The sequence below is a fragment of the Dermacentor variabilis genome, chromosome 3 (assembly GCF_050947875.1).
Source record: "Dermacentor variabilis isolate Ectoservices chromosome 3, ASM5094787v1, whole genome shotgun sequence".
NCBI classification, from domain to species: domain Eukaryota; kingdom Metazoa; phylum Arthropoda; class Arachnida; order Ixodida; family Ixodidae; genus Dermacentor; species Dermacentor variabilis.
In genome coordinates, this window is record NC_134570.1 from 88,407,292 (window position 1) to 88,428,521 (window position 21,230).

The following is a 21,230-nucleotide window of genomic DNA, read 5'->3' on the forward strand; positions in this document are numbered from 1 at the left end:
GGGGACCGAGTGTTTATAAACCGCTGTTGTGCAGCCGCTCAGTCTTCTTTCTCTTGCAGTCATGCTCGACTGATGAACTGCATGTAGATACTGTAAATAAACCCATATTCCTCGTTCTCGATGAGAAGCAGTCCTTCCCTTCAACAACGTCCTCAGCGTGGATAAGTTGGACGACGGCATGGGCCAGCTACCACCTAATTCGTGCCCGACTTCAATCTTGACAACTAGTTACGAGCGGTGGGATTGACCTCCCCATCCTCACATCACTCAGCCATAGAGCTGCACTTGTTACTCTTTAATGGGCAACCACTGCTGAAACCTTGCATGCCAATGGCAGCCTAGTGAGTGGAGGATACATTTTTCAGCAGCACATTGTGCGATTCCGCAGCAAAAAGTTCACTGCTGATTTTCAGGCACAGGTGCAGGCTCTGACCTCACTGGGCACCAGCATGCTAGAATGTAAGAGCGCATGTGCTCCACACAATGTTCACAGCCATGGGCAGCTTTGCTGGACACATAGGGCTAACGATGATAAATCCGTGTGTCTGTTGTTGCTCAAAATGTTGTGCCATTTTCATGGCCTCCCTACCAAGACAGTGTCTTTGATATTTTAGCTGCACACTCAAGCTGCCATAACGCTTCCTGGCCAATGCTGGTTCCCCATGAGTTTGACCATGGAGTAAGATAGGCAGGAGCACCGCACTTGACCTAATGACCTTATAAGGTCATTCAATTAGTGCCCTTCCAATGCAAGCATTGCGGAGCAGCACATAGGTAGTGTTAAAATCTAGTACACTAAACCTTCGTTAATTCGACCCTGACGGGTCCGATGAAGTTTATTGGCTTTTCCAGCGAGGGGAATTAAACAAGATACAAGATGCATAAAAAAATGCTAAAATACACCGGTGATTCATTTGGCAGTGTGTTTGCCCATTCCAATACGCCCCCGAGTCAAACGTGTGCCCACTTTCTATGTGTCCAAAACAGAAAACTAATGTAGAAATAACATTAAAGCTTCTAAACAAAGTAGAAATCTAACGCACAACCACTTTCCTAGCAAGAAAAATGGGCAAGAGTCTGATATATGTTGCTCAGTGGGGGCCAGTTTCCTAGTCAGTTATGCTGCATGGTTTTTAAGGTCAGCTTCATCCTTATATGTCCGTGATATGTGGTAAAGCATACAAACACAGCGAAGGCGTTTTTGGTTTCGTGCTCAATTGCACTACACAAACATTTTCGGCCCAATTTTCCTGAAAAAAAAAAGGGCATGCGTTAGAATTGGGCACATATCGTAATCAGACACTGTGAGCTACAGTTATTGCTTGAATATCTTCCAAGGGCAGGCCGAAAATAGAGCAAACATTTTTGACAGAAGCTTAATATGTTCAGCGCATTCACTGCCCCCTAAGGCCTAAGCTTTGCTGAGACAGTAGGTGCCACTAAAGGCATCACTGTTGGGATTACCATAGGGCTCAGGCACAAGAGTGCTGATTGGTCAGCTTCAAATTATTTGGTGAAGGCCAACTTCGGGGGTTGAAGTAACAATAGTTTGGCCCTGTAGAAATGTATGGGGGCTGGTGAGGATGACCTTTCAGAATAACAAACAATTTTCCACGGTCCTCTGAAGTTCGTTCGGTATATTGAAATTTCACTGTAGGGAATAAAGAAGGAGGGAGAGCATGTTACAGAGATGCAAAGAAGTGAGGAGGTGAGCAGTAAGAGAGAGAACTGTAGAAAGCTAGGCACGACATGTCACCAGGGCCGCGATTTTGTAACAATGCCTTTTAAATGCATAACCATTTCTATGCCTGCACAACGAGGAAACCTGTCCGTCATGTAAGACTAATCGCTGTAAAAGAAAACAGTGTATAAAACAACAGTTTCAATAAAGGTTTTGTTGAAAGATATGGTGATGGTGGAATAAAAGCCACCTCTAGAACCACATGTAGAGGCGACTTAGTGCATTGTAGACATCAGGAAAATTCCGATTTAGCAAAAATTTAATGCTGAACACACCACATCCTTGTAGCTGGTCGTGGGATGCACCTTCTGTTCGAGCGTTCCTTCACCGACCAAATGCCACCGATCTATGGGGGTTCATGCGCTTCATGTCACGCAACACGGACAGTTCAACTGTCAGGGACTTGATCAGGATGATAAAGAGTGATGAGGGTTATCTGGGTGTCATCATGGTTGATAATGGTTCGATGCAGATGGATAAGGTTCAAAAAAGCCATAATGGCTTATAATGGTCAGATCAATTCTAATATTGCTAATAAGCACTGATAACAGTTGATAAGGGTCAGGTCATGTCCTATAAGGTTGATAAGCGAGAAGAAACGGGGTTAACAGAGGGGCCCGATTTTATTAGTCATATCATAAGAAGCCAACAAACCCTGAAACCAAGGACAACATAGGGGAAATTACTTGTGCTTAATAAATGAAATAAAGAAACGATAAGTTAATGGAAATTAAAGTGGATGAAAAAACAACTTGCCGCAGGTGGGAACCGAACCCACAACCTTCGCATTTCGCGTGCGATACTCTACCAATTGAGCTACCATGGCGCCGTTTTCCCATCCACTTTCTTGGGTATTTATGTGTCCTAGTAGAATCCTGGGAGTGTTAGCCAGCGCCACCACTGACAGACCTTGGCGGCGGACGTGGAATGTCCTTTTTGCCGCAGGCGTCACGAGAACTTGATCTTTTTTGGGTGAAAGCAACTGGTCAATAAACCCACATATGCTACCTGAAGGCATCAATGTTGCCGGATTCGAGACCCTCGTTATGTAATAAATGAGAAGAAAGGGGGTTAACCGAGGGGCCCGATTTTATTAGTAATATCATAAGAAGCCAACAAACACTGACACCAAGGACAACATAGGGGAGATTACTTGTGCTTAATAAATGAAATAAAGAAACGATAAGTTAATGGAAATTAAAGTGGATGAAAAAACAACTTGCCGCAAGTGGGAACCAAACCCACAACCTTTGCATTTCGCGAAGGTGTCCTTGGTGTCAGTGTTTGTTGGCTTCTTATGATATTACTAATAAAATCGGGCCCCTCGGTTAACCCCCTTTCTTCTCATTTATTACATAACGAGGGTCTCGAATCCGGCAACATTGATGCCTTCAGGTAGCATATGTGGGTTTATTGACCAGTTGCCTTCACCCAAAAAAGATCAAGTTCTCGTGACGCCTGCGGCAAAAAGGACGTTCCACGTCCGCCGCCAAGGTCTGTCAGTGGTAGCGCTGGCTAACACTCCCAGGATTCTACTAGGACACATAAATACCCAAGAAAGTTGATGGGAAAACGGCGCCATGGTAGCTCAATTGGTAGAGTATCGCACGCGAAATGCGAAGGTTGTGGGTTCGGTTCCCACCTGCGGCAAGTTGTTTTTTCATCCACTTTAATTTCCATTAACTTATCGTTTCTTTATTTCATTTATTAAGCGCAAGTAATTTCCCCTATGTTGTCCTTGGTGTCAGTGTTTGTTAGCTTCTTATGATAAGGTTGATAAGGAGAGATAAGGGTTGATAAGCAATGGATCCAGTGCAATAAGGTTGATAACAGCAGATAAGGGTTGATAAGGGTCGGATCTAATCCGATAAGGTTTATAACGATTGCTAAGGCTTGATAGGATTTACCGTATTTACTCGATTCTAACACACCCTCGATTGTAACATGCACCCGTTTTTTGTGACCAAAAAAATGCTTTCGATTGTAATGTGCACCCGTTTGCCGTGACCTAAAGAAAGAAAGTCCTTTACAGTACTGCTCACCTCATTCTTTCGTAGAGAAATACAAGTTTCTGGGAAAGAAACAGATTTAATCCCAATGCACTAAAGTAAAAGATAACTTAAAAAGTCACAGTTTCACGCAAAAGGTGAAGCGTCGATTACGATAGCAAATTAGTAGACAGCTATACAAAAAGTTAGGATAGTAATTCTATTGACCCTATGAACTTTTAAACATTTGCTTACTAACTAAATTAACAAGCATAGTGTCACGCGCACACAAGCATGAACACGTTTCACTCAATGACCGTGGAAACTCTTTATCAAAATGCTGGAGTGGGGAAGTGCGGTAGCAGGAGCGAACGAATTGACCTTTGTGTGGACTCTCGCTTCAACGTACACTAAGCGATGAGGACACAGCATGGTGCGCCTAGATGCATAGACTCTTTTCTCCATCACAGATCGCTTTCAAAATAGGGGCCGCACTGTTGCGCTGTACAGGCGCCCAAATCTTTAACTGGCGTGCGCGAGCGGCGACTTTTCCGTGCGTCAGCGCCGTATGACGGGGCGCGGCTGGAAAGAGTCTGAGGCTAAGCGCATGCGGACATAGCGCGCTCAGCTGGGCCCATCGTCTGCTAAGCTGTTTCCAGCCTCGCCCTGTCATACGGCGCCGACGCACAGAAAAGTCGCCGCTCGCGCACACCAGTTAAAGATTTGGGCGCCTGTACGTAGCAGCCACTGGTGTAGAATGCCTCTCCTGTTTGCGCCAGTCCCACATGCAAGTTTCGGGAACTGCGAACGCCCGTGATGGGGCGGCCCAATTTCCATCCGTGTCTGCACACATGATCGCTTTCCTTTTAATTGTGGCATCATGATGAACTCGGCATGTCTTTGCAGTCGGCACTTCCATGCTGATAGAGCAAACGCAGAAAATGGGAAGACGGACAGTGCACTAACCTAAGCGAAAGGAAGCATTGCCTAAGCACACGTACTGCAGCACATGGAGGAAGCTACGGCAGCTAGGCTCAAAGCACATACGAGGCGGCCATTTTGAAATGCCGACGGCTATATGGTAATGCAGATTTAGGGTCGTACTCGATTCTAACATGCATGCAATTTTTGGACCCATTTTATAGAGAAAAAAAGTGCGCATTAGATTCAAGTAAGTACGGTACACTGGTTGTATCAAGTTTCTTATCATTGGTATTGACGCCAGGCGGCATGGATATGAGCAAGTGTCACAATGCTTATCGATACTTAGACAACTCCCAGAGGAGTTTCTGCATGTATGTTTCCTGATGCGAATGCCTTTTGGCAATTTTCACGTTCATGATTAGTACACTTATCGAAATCATACTATGCTACTGTGTTTATAGTCTGACCCCATCGCAGAGCCGCTGATGCGACAGTTGCCAACATTCTCAATTTCATCCAAGTGAATCCAACAACAGTAATATGGCTCGTGTCATGAGAAATTGAACGTGTGATCTCATGCTTATACTGAAATTTTGCCGCAGTGGATTTTTGCTTGTGCTATTTGATTCTAACATTGCGCTTTCCTCAGGGTCTGGTGGTTGCCCTGGACAGGTCTGAGAACCGTGTGTCCAAGATTCGAAGCAACTGCGAACGCTGGCAGATTTCTTGCGTTCAGGCCTTTGTCCACGATGCCAATGAGTTTGACTCACTTCCACGTCAAGGTGAGCATGATCTCCTAAGGTGACATTTTTCCTTTAGTGATGGATGCATTGCGATCTTGCACAGGTGGTACAGCACGTTAGAAACTTGAGCGGAATCCTTGATTCAAGAAATAACTTCTGCTTATTTTTGTGTGCACACCGTATTCTTATGTTTGAGGTATTCCCGAGGGATATTTTGCAGCAGATGTGAAGCAAGTTATTTTCATTCATTTTGCTCATCCAAGGCATGTTGAGAGTCTTGAACAAACAGATCTATTGACTTGCTGTTGCTCGTGCTACAGCAACAGCTTTCAGTCCCGTAGGGTCACTATTTGCTGTGTCTTGCTTTTGTTTACTTTATTACTACAGTGGACTCATTAAACGGAACCTCAAGGGACCATGGAAATTGGTTCCATATATTAGGAGTTCCATTTACTGAGAGACAAAGCTGAATACAATTGCATGAATACAAAACCAATTAACCACAAAGATGGTGTTCCATATAAGAGGCCGTCCTGTTTAAACGATTACCGTCTATAGAGATCCCACTGTATTAGATAGTTGCCACCTTAGCAATGACAGTACAGGGCCTCATTCCCTTTAACGCTTGTAATATCGTGAAATATGTCACCCCCTTTTAATGTGGACATTTCAAACTTTGCGCAAAGTGACGCACACTGTTTTGAAATGGACACTGTCGACCTGGACTCCTCTGTACGTTGTGAAAATCTGAGGTTGTATCGCAAAAGCTGCTGAGGTGTGCATCAACCAGCCTCGTGCAGCGGTCAGAAGCCGCACAGTGACTCAGTGCAGAAAGCTGGGTGCTTGTTGGATCGGTTATTAAAGCGACGATTTCTTCGCAAACCTTTCTGGGCTTTCCTGGCTGTGGCTGCTCGGTGTTGCTGAGTGTTGCTGCTATCTTGCTGAATAGATCACACTTACAGAATAGCCTCACTATTGAAGGACATTGCCTCACGAATCTGCTGCTGCTGCAAAAATTTTTTGAATCCTTCATCTGTAAGCATAGTTGCAGTAGTCATTGCACTGATGGGCAGCTTTCTCTCTCCTTTTGACTGCACTAGCACGCTGGAAGTTACACAGGGGAGATGGCAAGGGGTCAAGGTCCCACCAAAAAGTTGAGCATCTCGCCAGTGAGAGGGCTTGTCGCTGCACCCCATGGCCCCCGCGGCATTGGCATAGCCAGCTGGGGGGGGGGTCAATTGCCCCTCCCCCCAAAAAATTTCTGACTCCTCTCGCCCCCTTTCCCATGAAACAGAAAGATAGATGAAAGAGGGCTAGTGGCGGTCCTAAGGCGGAGAAAGGGGTTGTTATATCACTGTACCTAGAACTTAAGTTTATCCACTTTTTCCGCAATTGCTGTCGTGTCTATAGTAGCAGTATTTCCTTGCTTTCTCATGTCACCTTTTCCCTATTCCCTCCTCCTCACCCCCTTGTATGGGAACTGCGAGCGAAAAGTGGCAAGGCTGTTATTCACTCGTTACCCATTCTCTGCCTTTGCTGTACTATTCTATCTAGCTTCCCTCTGGACTTGGATATAGTAGAAACGTAAGTGCTGCAATTTCTGCAGTGGTTTTGCAGGGGGGTTATGGATAATTACAGCTGTCAGGAGGCTAATGTGGTGATCGATGCCCAGGGAGCTCCAGAGGGCATTGTGCGCATTCAACACGGTGCAAAGGTCCTAACGAATTTCTCACATCTTCTTTCTTCTCTGCCACACTCCTTCCATGTATATGTATGTTCTGAACCATACCCGATGTGGGTAAACGTACGGGAAAAAAATGCTTTGCTTTAAAAGAACTTTGATTTGAGCACGGCAAAATATACCAAGGACGGGGGCACTGGGCCAGGGAAGCTAAGAAACCACCACAACAAATAAGTGGGAGGGCAGGTAGGAGAATGGCCTCAAAGTCCACGCACAAACAGAAATATAGGAACGTTAGTGGCTATCGCTCCTTTCAAGAAACTGGTAAATGTTGAAGAGTGTGACAGTGACTAACGGAAAAGAATATTAGGAAGGGAAGTGGAGTGATGGATACGAGCAAGAACGAAGTTGGCGGATAATTATGGACATAAGGAGAGCGTCTCGTCACTGCCTGATTGCTCAACACCAGACAGCCATGACCAATCGCCTAGCTGAGGCTTACCTACCACATGGTAACATGTGCTGCTTGCTCTGGAGAGCCCTTCCTAACTACAGTCGCCGACTGATTTTTCGGTATCCAAAAATTCGGACATGCTCGATTATTCGGTCTGCTTTGCGGCACCACCCCATTCTCCCCATATAGACCATAATGTATAACAACTACCGAAAGTTCGGACACCTTGAAACCTCTTGTCTAATTTTTTGGGCACTCCTTGAGCCAACTCGATCGAGAGCACCATGCATCTACTCTGACCGGGCATGGTTCGACTTGCTGAACGCCATTTTTGTTTTGAACAGAGCCTCCTTGCTGCCCCACAAAGTGAGGCTACTGCAGATCCCCGCTCATCATCATCGTTTCTGCCTGGTTCGATAGAGTGGCTACAGCAGTTCCGGTCTCAGCTTAGTAAGCCATGTCAAGACAATCCAGCAGCTGATTTGTTTCTTTATTCGCGCACGACGCTGCGAGCAGGCCACGTTTTTCGTTCGACTGGTGTAGGCGTGACGGCATGGCGGTGTTTGCTTTGTGTGCTGTGTCGAGGTTGCGGTGATCCAATGCGGCATACGGAAACATCGCGTCGTCTAATGGTGCTGACAGTGCCCGCGCAGACTGCGCAGGGGAATGCCGGCAAGCGGGTGGCGGGAACCTAAGATTTGTCGCTTTCCGATGTGCACCCTACTGACACCGAAAGGGCTCTGCCAAGACCTGTGCAGTGGTTCCAGACGCCGTCTCATTTGACAGTTTCACAGGTGCTCACGCTGCTGTACTGACATGTGCAGAACTCGATGACGGCGAGATCATTCGTCAGGTTTCTGCTGCACCGTCGGACGATGACTCCGAGTCGCAAGATGACGCACCATGTTCCACGCCGCCGTCGCATGCGGAGTGTGCACAAGCAGCGACTGTGCTTTCAGCCGCCTATAGTGACCATGGAACCTTCTCTGAGATTCAGGCTTATCTGATTGCGCGTAAACGAAACAGCGTGCAACGGCGCATTCACGATTTCTTCACCCCTACTGCCGAGCCCGAATAAGTGCGTGGAAATAAAGCATTTCTTTTTTTCTTAATCTGCTTTTTCGAACACCTGTTTATTCAGACATTTCCGCCGTCCCCGTGAGGTCCAAATAAATGGTCAGCGACTGTATATATTTTATATATATATTTATGTAATGTGTGTGTGTGTGTGTGTGTGTGTGTGTGTGCATGTGTGTGTGCATGTGTGCGTGCGCGTGGAGAGAAGTGAAGGAGGGGGAGGAGTGGTAGTTGTCAGCGGACCTCCCCCCCCCCCACCCCTGAAATAAGCTTCTGGCTATGCCACTGCTTCACGGTATCTGCGCTATGAAGCCATCTCGGAGGCCATGTGTAGCTGACACACCTATGTGCAATTGTTGTGTGTGAACTGACAGGGCAAAGATGAAATGCCTTTCTCGTATTTTTCAAATTGCAGACAGATGTACCTCTCCTTAAAATTAACAATAACAGTAAACTGTGAACGTTCTTACAATCATGAAGTCAGCGAAAAACTATTGGTAGGCTTGGCTGCTTGCAACGTAGTCACATGACGACATTGCAAAGGAGAGAGCCAGCGGTTTTTCACTATTCTTTATATGATATTGGAAATTACCTGATGAATACAGTACAATAATATTTAGCTCACATGTTCACAGTAGCCTCGTTTACAGATCGGCAACATTTTCTTGTTATGTTCAAAAAATGTTTCAGGGCCCCTTTAAAAAAATTGAATTATATGCCAATGGTCCACCGCAACCTCATTTCCACTGTGCAGCAGCCTGATGAACTATTAGGCCGTAGTGGCACATATACTTCTGTTGGGTCAATGCCAACTACCGTATTTGCTCGCATAATGAATGCTTTTGCGTAATGTATGCCCCCCCCCCCCCTCCTTTTCCAATCAGAAAATGAGGTTTTCTTTTTCCTCGCATAATAATTGTACTCCAAACTTGCAGCTGTGAAGTCAGAAACACACGGTAAAATTTGGCATCCGATACAGCGTCTGATGCACCAGATCTGAGGCATTTTGCCATGTGGTAGTGTGGATCAGATGGCCTTCGAGTGACAAAAGTAGGAGACACACGATGCGATTGGGCATACCATACACCATCTGGATCCGAGGCTTTTTGCTGTTCCATAGAGCCAGATCACATGCCCAGTGTGCGACAAAAGTAAAAGGCACACGGCACAATTTGGCACCCGATACTGCATCCAACACGCCGGAATGGCCGCTGAATCCAAAGTGTTTTGCCGTACCGTAGAGCCAGATTGGAACTTCAGAAGTGCAGCAAAAGTAGGAGATGCACAGTGAAATTTAGCTGCCCATACGGCGTCTGACATGCCGGGATGCAGGCATTTTGCCATGGCGTGGCTCCAGACCAGATGCCTACGCATGCCAGGCATCCTATCTGGTGCTACAGATCGGAAAGAAAATGAACATTATTTTACCCCACATAAGGAATGTGCCCCCCTCCCCACTTCGCGCAAATTTTTAGTGAAAAAAATTTCACCAACGATTACAATACTCCCTAATCTGAAATTTGAGTGCAGCTCTATAACTGTTTTCATTTCACGATATATTGGCTGGTGCGGACAATCGGTCTCGTGCGGCACGTTGCTGACGGAGTGAAGTGTGGCGCGACTGCCATGCTTATTGGGGGATCGCAAGATGCAGCGCGCGCATGACGCGTGGGCGCGATTCACAGCAGCCACTGCAGACAGACGTCTGCACATGCGGTGCTTTGTTTCCATCACACACTTGCCGCATGCCTTATCAATGGCATCATCAGTGAGCAGACCACATGCACTACTCTGGCACCATCTCGTAGCAATCCTCACCGTGGAACACGTCTTGCATGGCACAACACTTTTCTTCTCACGCTTTTGCCATGCCCTCCTCCTCCGCTTTCCTCCTCGTGCTTTCTTCGCTATCGCCATCATTCGTACCCTGCTATGCTCCACATTTGCTCTTTCATCCTTCGCTGTGCTCTTTCGCTTGGTTATACGGAAGGATGCTGATGCGCAACGCAGGAATAGCCGCCTAGTGCATTCATCATTCATTCATTCATTGCATTCATCATTCCTTATGCAAGAAATTATAAGCTCTTTGAGATTATCACCTTTACGTCAGAGATGCAGGAACGAAATTAGAAAATTTCTAGCTCACATCCTGTCTGGGTCAGCTATTGTATGTACCCGAATGTAACGCCAGTTTTTTTACCAAGTATAGAAGTGAAAAGTCACCTCCCCGCGTTACATTCGAATACTAGGTATAAAATGCTAAGAAAGGCACCATACACTTATTATTAAGCCCACTGAATGTGCCGCACTTACGTGCGTGTCGATTGACTTGCTCCTTCAAAGTCACCCGCTCCAAATTCAGCGGTCAACCAATACGCGAGCCACAACCAGAGCGAGTCGGGAATGCGGTGCTAACGCAAGAAAGGCAGCGCAAACGACACCAACGAGAGCCAGCGACAAGTCACGCCAGCGATGAGTCCCCTTGGAGCGACCAAACACGCGCGTGAGTGTCAAACGATTGGCGCGCGAAATGGACGCACCTTTTTCTCACCACTAGGTGATTCTAGTGACTTAGCAATCCGTTTGGGCCACTGGCGGCGCGTCCTGGGAACTTGTTTCCACGATAGTACCACGTGACCTACGCCACCAATTCCTCAGGCAGTGCACAGCCACATTGTCTGTTCGGCGCTTCAACACGTTGGTCTGTTCCTGCCTGCCTAATGTGCCTACATTCAAAATGGTGTGCTCTCGCACTCAGTATACCGTTGGCTTGAAACGCAATGTTATTCTACTTTCTGAAAAAGTCCGTAACTCAGCGGCCGCATGAAGCCTTGACATCAACGAATCGACGATAAGGGGGTGGAGGAAGCATCACCAGGAGTTGTTAAATTGCAACAGTCATAGAAAACGTTTCCGTAGGCCCAAGAAATGCCGCTTCCCGGATTTGGAGGGTCGTCTTGCGGGCTTCATTGGTGAACAACGCTCCCGGCTTCTTAGTGCGCGCATTGAAATGCTTCAGTGCAAAGCACGTGAACTTGCACAAGACGCGGGTTTGGCGCCAAACCAATTCGAGGCATCGTGCAGCTGGATACAGGAGTTCATGTGAAGGGCCAGTTTTTCCTTTCGATGCGCTACCTCGATTTGTCAGAAACTACCCGAGGACTTCAAGTAGAAACTTCTTGTGTTTCAGCGGTATGTCATTGATCTCCGCCGCTCTACCAACATGCCACTTGGACACATCGGTAATGCGGACCAAACCCCCGTGTACCTTGATTGCCAATGGTTAGGACAGTGCACAAGTCTGGTGAACACGAAGCTTGGAATAGAAGCACCGGAAACGAAAAGAATCGGATAACATTTATGCTCGCATGTTTGGCTGATGGTCACAAGCTCCCTCCCTTCATAATTTTTCGCCAGAAGACTATCCTGAAAGAAACATTTCTGAACAATGTTGTCATACACTACCACTAAAAAGGCTGGATGGACTCGGAACTCATCATAGATTGTATTTCCAGCATTTGGGACCAAAGGTCAGGTGCATTGCTGCATCCAGAATCAATATTGGTGCTGGATTCTTTTCGAGGTCACCTCACACCCGGCATGAAAGAAAAGCCGCAGTGTGACCGAACGCATTTGTTTGTTATACCGGGTGGAATGACGTTCATTCTTCAGCCCTTGGATGTTTGCTTGAACAAGCCGATCAAGGATCGCTTGCGGCAGCTGTATTGGGACTGGATTGAATGTGGATCTACCTCAACACCTGCAGGAAGACTGAAACGCCCAAGTGCATCAACTGTTGCCTAGTGGGTTTCAGCTGCTTGGTACAGGCTGTCTCGTGAAACAGTCTACCGCGCATTTAAGAAATGTTCTATTTCAAATGCCTTCGACGGAAGTGAGGACGATCTGCTGTGGGAAACAACTAGTGACAAAGAGGAATCCAGCTGTGATGACGAGAGCGATGGCGACATTAGCGGCGAGGATGAAGATTAGGCATACTTTGGAGGTACTTCAATAAAGCTGCTCTCAACTTTTCCTATAGTTTGTTTCCTGTGTTACATTTGTGTTCTATAGTTTCGCTTTCTCGCATTAAATTTTCGTTTTTGCGTGTTTGATCTTGTGCATTCGCAAAGTCGATCCTCGCGTTACAATTGTGTTCTTTTTTTTTTCCCGGTTTCGCCCTCGCAAGGTCGACCCTTGCGTTACAGTTGGGGTCGTGTTACATTGGGGTAAATACAGTATATGAGGGTGATCCATAGCAGACTACACCGATACCTAGAAGAGCGGAGCTGGTTCCCGGACTCCATGATAATATTTTGCACTGGTTTATCATGTCAAGACGCGTTCCTCCTACATAGAGATGAAATTCTGACTAATATGCCGTACAGCGATGAAAGACTAGTCCTAGCACTAGACCTCAAAGGAGCCTTAAACAACGTCTCTCACGCTGCAATACGCAAAAAACTCGATCTCGCGAGTTGTGGCGAGGGCACCTACAATTACATGAGGGCATTTCTTTCCAACTGTGAGGCGCTCATCACTATTGGCTAAATTACATCGGAGATATTTAAAGTGCCTAGTAAAGAAACACCTTAAAGGAACACTAAAGCGAAACAATAAATCAGTTTAGACTAATGAATCATTGTTTGAGAACCCTGCAGGCAGTCATTTCAAAATAATAGTTTGATTATTTGATGAAAAAATGAAGGTCCAAGTATCAGTATTTGAATTTCGCGCCGAAACCCCGACACCGGTATGTCAGCATGACATCAGGGATTCCAAAGTATGTTTTCGCATTTGGGCCGCGTTGGCTGAATAAAGGTTTCCGAAACTTGCCATGTTTAATATTTGGTTCCTTTAGAACACAATGTAGTCAATCTGTATCGCTATATATAATTAGTAGGCCCTAGAAGATGCCATCAAAATCCAAGACGTCACAGCCCCCAGGTGCGGGAATTTAAGTAGGCGTCGCCACCCGTATTTCGTTCTTGCGCTTTTTCTGGCTTACCAAACATCATATCATTGTAAGAGTGGTGTTTTCAGTGTTGTAGAACGGTAATTTACTAATGCAGAAGAAATCATTTTTGACTTTAATGTCCCTTTAAGGAGCAGTAATATCTCCTCTGCTCTTCAACATGGCAACGTGTCGCCGTGTGTGCAGTCTAGTTCGGGACACCCAACCTAAGTTGCATGCTCTACACGGATGACATCACGCTGTGGGCAAGCAGAGGGTCCCTAGGGGATAAAGAATATATGCTCCAAGGTGCAGTATTAGCAGTGTAGAAATTTTCCTGAGGAAGCGGGCTGAAGTGTGTGCCCGAAAAATCCGAGGTCATCTGGATACACATGAAAGGCTACAAATCCAGAGGGTTGTTTGACATCGTGGTTGAGGACCAAACGGTCCGAGAGGTACCGATGATGCGAGTGCTGGGTTTGTGGCTTCAGAGTGACAGAGGAGGAGCACAGACGCTCAAAACCCTCAAATCTGCAACCCACAACATAGCCTAAAAGATATGTCGAGTGGCATATCGAAAGGTGGGCATGCAAGAAGACTATAACCTGAGGCTCGTACAGGCCTTAGTAATTAGTCGAATCACGTATGGCTTACCTTACCAAATCCTGAGCAGGGAAGAGAAAAGGCAGGCCAACACAATAATTCAAACCACTTTCAAGGCGGCTCTGGGCTTGCCTAAATGTACCTCCATGGAGTGCATGCTAGCTTTGGGAGCACATAATACTTTCAGCGAACTCAGGCAGGCCACTCTGATGCGACAGAGGGAAGCTTCAGCCTTGCAAAAACTGGTAGGGCAATATTTGCTCGACTCAGAATCCCAGCTTACCCCATTTATTTGTTTATTTATTTATTTATTTAATACATACTGCAGACCAATCTGGTCCAAGCAGGACGGGCAATACTATTTACAGAATATCTGTTTTACACAAAAGGAGAGCAACAAGAAAGGAAGCACGGTAGTACCAGAGGAAAGAACACAAAAAGACATAAACATCTAGTCATATACTGCGTCATAAGGTTCTGTTAGGCTATTCCAGTCGGACGCAGAACACGGAAAAAAGGAAAACTTATAAATGTCTGTTCTTGCAAAGTAAGGGGTTAGAAAGTGTATTTGGTAATGTCGCGTAGGTCTTGTGACTAAAGGGGAAAGAAACTGCGTGTGATCAATAGCCATTTTACCGTTAAGAAGTAAGTTTAAGAAATTCAAACGGCATTTTTTTCTTCTCGATTCAAGTAGCTCAATGTTGTTAGCTTTCATGAGCTCAGAAGGAGAATCAGTATACTTGAATTTGGAATAGATAAACCTGACAGCTTTTCGCTGAATCCTTTCTAACTTCTTAATGTTAAGCTTAGTATAAGGATCCCAAACAATAGAGAAATATTCAAGCTTAGGTCGAAAGAATGTGAAATAGCTAAGAAGTTTGACATTAGGAGGAGAATTACGAAGTTTATGTCTTAAGTAACAAAGTTTGCAGAAAGCTGAAGAGCAAATGTTATCAATGTGCAGATTCCAAGAGAGGTTATTAGTGATTGTCACTCCTAGGTACTTGTAACTGGTAACCTGTTTCAAAGGAAGAGATGTCAGAAGATCTCACCGAACCGGCCATACCTCTCCCTCTTTCAGTGAGATCCAAAATTACAGTATATCTCCAATTCCCAAGAACATGCATCCCGAGGACAACAAGGAAAGGCGCAAAGCATGTGCAAAACATATTCAATCGAAGTACTCTAATAACCCTAGGTACTATACGTACTACAGTAAAACCTCGTTAAACCGTACCCGCTTAAACAGTAGTTTCGGTTTAAAAGTAGTAAAGTCAATTCCCCCGACTCAGCGGCCATTGAACATAATGTATTTAGTATCCGCATAAACCGTACCAGCTTATTGCGTACGCATCGGTTAAAACGTAGCGTTTCCAGTTTCCGTCGCGCAAACACGGCGGTGCGTCGTCTCCACCGGGCGGTCCGGCAGAACAACAAGCCTCAGAGATCGGAACAACGGCCTCCAAGCGTCCTGTGCGTTTGCAAGTGAAGCCGCATCAACATCAACATCATTTCGACGCCGTGCCCATAGAGAAAGAAAAATGCCGTGCCAGAGAGCGAGAGCGCGTTATGGCGTCGTGCAAGCGAGGACTCGCGTCATGCCGAAGCTCGGATAAATAAGACGCCGGGTGCTCAGCATAGAAGAAAAATTAGACATCGTCCGTGCTATCGAACGTGACACGAAGAAGTCGGCGCTGGCCCGCGACATGGATCTGCTGTTGACTACAGTGTGTGGCATTTGGAATGCGAAGTTGCTCGGCAGCGCTGCTGCGACCGCGAAGAGATGTCGGCTACGAGGTTCGACTTTTCGCCATCGTTGCCTCTGTTGTTGCTGAAGTGTCGACTAGCGACAGTGATGAGGACGACACGGAAAGCGACAGCACGGGCGATTCAGGCCCGACAGTGGCAGAAGTTGCGCGTTACGTCAGCCTTGTGAATGCAATCGTCGCAACGAGAACAGGGGCGCGATAACGTAACTATTCCAAACGAAAAGTTTTCCGAACTCCGGCACCCGGCAATGAAAAAGGCGCCCCGGAACTTATGCAGCACTAGTGCGCGCGTGCACGGAGAATACGTAACGCCAACGAGGAATCTGCTGTGCGAGTGTTTGCCGAGAGGAGGAGGGCTGGCTGAGAAGCTGGCACGCAGCTTGAGTAAGTTTGAGGCTGCTGTCGTCGTGCTAGGCCGCCGCGGCATCAAACGCAAATAACACTTATGTCGCGCGAAGTGAATAAATACTGCATGTTTTTTCCCCTTTCATCGCACTCTCTCTGAGTTCCGTTTTCTACAGGTAAGTGGGCGATCTCATGCTATTTCGGTTAAACAGTACTACCGTTTAGTACGTACTTTTTCCGAGCTCCGGCCGACTACGGTTTAACGAGGTTTCACTGTACATGGACGCAGCTGCATAGGCAGAGGCGACCGGTAGGCCCTGGTAGTACACCCTGGTGGTCGTGAACGTGATCTGCCTGCAGCAAATAACCGTGTTGGCCATGGCAGGATCCCCCACCTCGGCTGAAACGTTAGCAGTGGCGATCGCCCTCGCTCATGCAGAGCATTCACAAAGGGACTCGGTCGTGGTCACGGACTCCCAGGAGACATGTCGCATGTTTTTCAAGGGTCACGTGACTGCAGCTAGCCTCACGATAATCCCCAAATCTTTCCACCACCATCATCGCCTACTCTGGTGCCTGGGACTCTTGGGGGTACAAGGGAACGAACAGACCAATGTGATTTGAAAATTGTAACAGCACTAACACATGCATCCACAAAGTAACAAGGATGAGACTCAGCGCTTATGTCTCATCCTTGTTACTTTGTGAATGCATGTGTTAGCGCTGTTACAATTTTCAAATCAAGTATGCACCAACTCGCCCAGAAATAAGTTTAAATGAACAGGCTAACGTGTTAGCTTGAGGGTCTACTAACCAAGTGACAGCATCTTCTTCTAACTAACTATTCACACTATCCCTCACAATATCCCATCAACTTAGATGCCAAAGATATCCTTGTTACATCAGTACGGAGTCCGCAGAAAATACCCGCGGCCTCACTAATAATTTAGCAGGGAAAAGGCTGCTGATTGGCATAAAATACAGACTGGGGTATCATCATCATCAGCCTGGTTACGCCCACTGCAGGACAAATGCCTCTCCCATACTTCTCCAACTGTCCCGGTCATGTACTAATTATGGCCATGTTGTCCCTGCAAACATCTTAATCTCATCTGCCCACCAAACTTTCTGCCGCCCCCTGCTACGCTTCCCTTCCCTTGGAATCCAGTCCGTAACCCTTAATGACCATCGGTTATCTTTCCTACTCATTACATGTCCTGCCCATGCCCATTTCTTTTTCTTGATTTCAGCTAAGATGTCATCAGATCGCGTTTGCTGCCTCACACAATCTCCTCTTTTCTTATCCCTTAACGTTACACCTATCATTCTTCTGTCCATATCTCGTTGCGTCATCTTTAATTTAAGTAGAACCCTTTTCATTAGCCTCGAGGTTTCTGCCCCGTACGTGAGTACTGGTAAGACACAGCTGTTATACACTTTTCTCTTGGGGGATAATGGTAACTGGGGTACTCCCCTATCTAAAAATGCTAAACGCCATTTATCCCACTCGCTATAGGGCCTTGTCCTATAGGTATAGGGCAAGGCCCTATACCTATATATATATATATATATATATATATATATATATATGATGCCAAGGCCATGATGTAGGATATACCCTTTAAGTGTGGACAGCATGCCTTGAGGAAGGGCTGATACTGTCCCCTATTTTGAAACGGCACCACTAGATGACTTTCCAATCATAGGTCTATCACGTGAGAGGTGGCAATGGTTTTCTGTGAGAAATGTCCGGTGTTCTGGCATTGTTTTCTGCACGCTCTTGTTTTGTGCAGTGAATAAAATGATATGACTGTGTTCCTTTGCCAAACCTTCGTCTGCGCATAGTTTCGTGAAGCTGCAGGAAGAACTCTATTTTAGGGGCTACTAAAAAGGCCATACTTTTGGCACGCTATTGAAACGTGTCCCTCAAGTAGCCATTAGCACCCTGCCAGCGACAAAGCAGAAACATTTGTGCCAGTCCTGTGTGCACCAGTCCTCTGCCAGTTGCCATGGGGATGAGACCATATTTTCTTTCGCTCTATTTTTTGCTGGTATGTTGCGCTGCTTTTCTGCGGGATGACACTGGTCATTGGCCTGTTTCAGGGCAGCATGAAGAGAAATTATCTGGAAGCACTCACAACAGAATTTGTTGTGACGTGTCCACACCTGAAGAGTATCTGTCGTATATCATAGTCAAGGCCAACGCCATTGGTGGTACTGTTGGGGTCAGGGGCACGCATGCTGCTCAGTCAAGTGTGAATTATCCGCCGAGGATGAACTTCATGATCAAAATACCGAAAGTATTGGCCCATAGAAATGTATAGACACTGGCCGGAACCTTCAGTCTAGATTGAATGAAGAAAAAAACCCAATTAGCCAGTGGTCAAATGAACAGAAGTCTACTATACCTTGATCGCTGAGTCACAAGCTGTCTAATACATATGAGCTTTGATATATCAAACCCAAGGGAATAGAATTATCGCCTGTATCGAACATTTGCTTGAAGATCTCATTCAAAAGTATTGTGCTGTTGTATGCGTGTGCTTGGACCACAGTTTTGTAGCGATGCCTTCCACTCAGTTTTATGCCGCACTTATTCATGCGCTGTTCACAGTTGACTGATTCCATTGATAATGTGGAATTAGCTTTGCTCTTACCATTGACAAAGAGCGATAATAAATAGCACCAGAAAAGGCATGGCTCCTAAATTGCGGTGTTGGCCGTTTGTTTTAATTGAAATTTAGAAGAAAAAGTGCAGTGAGGCTGTTTGTGAAATTGTGATCAGTTAGTGTAGTGGAATGGGTGCCAAGTGAAGGCGAACACAATGTCACTGATAGTAGAGGATCACATGGAGCGATCAGATAAAAAAAATTTGAAGGCACAGGATTAATGCAGGACTGGGCTAATTGGAGAACTCGAGCAAAGGCCATTGCCCTGCAGTGGCCATTGTGCTTACTCTCACGGTAACTGCAGACACTCTTCACTCGACGAATTTTGTGAGCATTGTCTTATGCCACTATGCTCTCATTTCTGTTATTACTAGAAATCTGGAAGACATTCATTTTCTGTGCACAACTGCTCGTGCAACATAGGCATAAACATTTTGCATTATATTGCTATGACACGTGTTGCAGAAACTGCTGAGAGTTCGCAACACTAATTTCTAACTGCCGAGGCCTGTCTATTGGCACTCGGCGTTTTTGCTTGAGCGCAGAACTGTTTAATTGCAGGAAGTTCACCTACTATATGCGTGCATGCAGGTACAGAGATTCCCAACCAGTTTGACTGCATTCTCCTGGATGCCCCATGTAGTGCTCTTGGAGGGAGGCCTCGTCTGAGCTACGAGCAGTCTGCGAAGGCACTTCAGTCGTATCCTCCACAGCAGAGGGCACTCTTGGAGACGGTGTGTTTTTCAGTTGCAGAGGATACATCATCTAACAAAATGTCATGGCTGCTTAATAGAGGGGGAATATGGCATAGCCTGCTTTACACACCTTAAAACTCAAATTTGAATGTATAGAAATATTGGCTAAGCCTGAAGGTTTTTGTGGCATTAAGAATGTTTCGCAGTTGAAGAAAAATTCATTCTGGTCTGGGAAGAAGTTTCCTACAGCTGTGAAGCTTTCTTTCTAAGAAATGTGTGTAGGTTTCCTTGGTAGCTTCGTGCTACAAGACAGGTGGATGTAAATTTTTTCTTTCGTGAAAGTTCTATTGGTCTTCCTTCAGGACACTGACCTTGCTGAGACACTTAAGTAATTGCCGCTGTTTATGCCTGTGCGTTTAACTTGCGTGTTCACTGGATTTATTATGTTCATTTATTTATCATTCATACTACCATCGAACCTTGATACAAAGAAGTTGTACTTGTGGTGAAAAACTTCATGAAATCACGAATTTCGTTATTTTGAGGTTTTAAAATTTCAACATTATGAGCAATTACACAAATTCCCAGAGCATTCTTGCTAGATAGTACCTTTTTAGTAAGCACTAATAAATCACAAGGAGGTTGGGCCATAATAGCACAGCTGTCAGCACCAATGTGCGTGGTGCAGACCATACCAAAAGCAATGCATCGACATAGCTCACGGCATCCGAGATTTGCCTGGGTTGTGTCGCATGGCGCCATAATCTTGGATGCCATGGCTAACTGTGCTTATTGGCCACAGCCAAAGCCCACAAATCAAAAGCTAAAGTATAAGAAAATGCAGATATTGTTCCTGACCAAAAAAAAAGATTGCACAGCAAAGAAGCAACTACTACACGAAGTAAGGTTCGTAGTTTTATCGTTGTCACGTGCACTCAGGCAAAGGTTAACAGATCTCAATGACCATGGCCTCACTGTCACAATGCAAGTGAGCACTTCACACCATGTCTCGAAAACTTGAGATTGCGCAATTGCCAACATGGACGCGTGGGAACACAATGTGCATCAGGGTACCAAACATCATGGCGTGCACTTTACACTTGTCGAAGAGAGATTACCTTCCAGACACAGCGTGTGGCCCACGCGTGGATGCACACACTAGGGAGAGAAGGCAGATGAGCATGCATCCCCCCCCCTCGAGTGCATGATCACGTCATGGTGCATTCATTCCCTCCCCAACCCCCTTGCACAGAAAGGACCCTCAGCTCTCGTGTTTCTCTGAGTGCTGCGAGCTAATGCACCCCACGGTCTCTGCAAGTTGTTTACCAAAACGACCAATGGCGTAGTGGTGTTTCCTGGCTACACATCCTGGCGCACTCGCTTTGATGCTGTTTTTTCCGGTCATGCTTTTCATGCGGAAGGGCGCTTGGAAATACTAATTCGAGAACAACTGAGCACTTCTTACATGTGGTGAATGCAAAAGCATTAATGTCCAGTTGAACACTGCTGAGCGGTCCTTCGAGTTATGAACTCCTCGTGGGCAAGTGAGCGCATTGAGACGCTTGGCGCGTTCTGATTTACTGAGGCACA

General features: G+C 46.0%; 1 protein-coding gene across 2 annotated transcripts in view; it reads left to right on the top strand.

The window, feature by feature from the left end:
* The window catches only part of LOC142576010 (tRNA (cytosine(72)-C(5))-methyltransferase NSUN6), a 36,147-nt gene that overhangs the window by 10,319 nt on the left and 4,598 nt on the right, over positions 1-21,230 (top strand). For both annotated transcript variants that reach the window (XM_075685884.1, XM_075685885.1), the window contains exons 6-7: positions 5,303-5,435; positions 19,537-19,679. In XM_075685884.1, the coding sequence (XP_075541999.1) occupies positions 5,303-5,435; positions 19,537-19,679 (276 nt within the window). The remainder of the gene's footprint in view (positions 1-5,302; positions 5,436-19,536; positions 19,680-21,230) is intronic.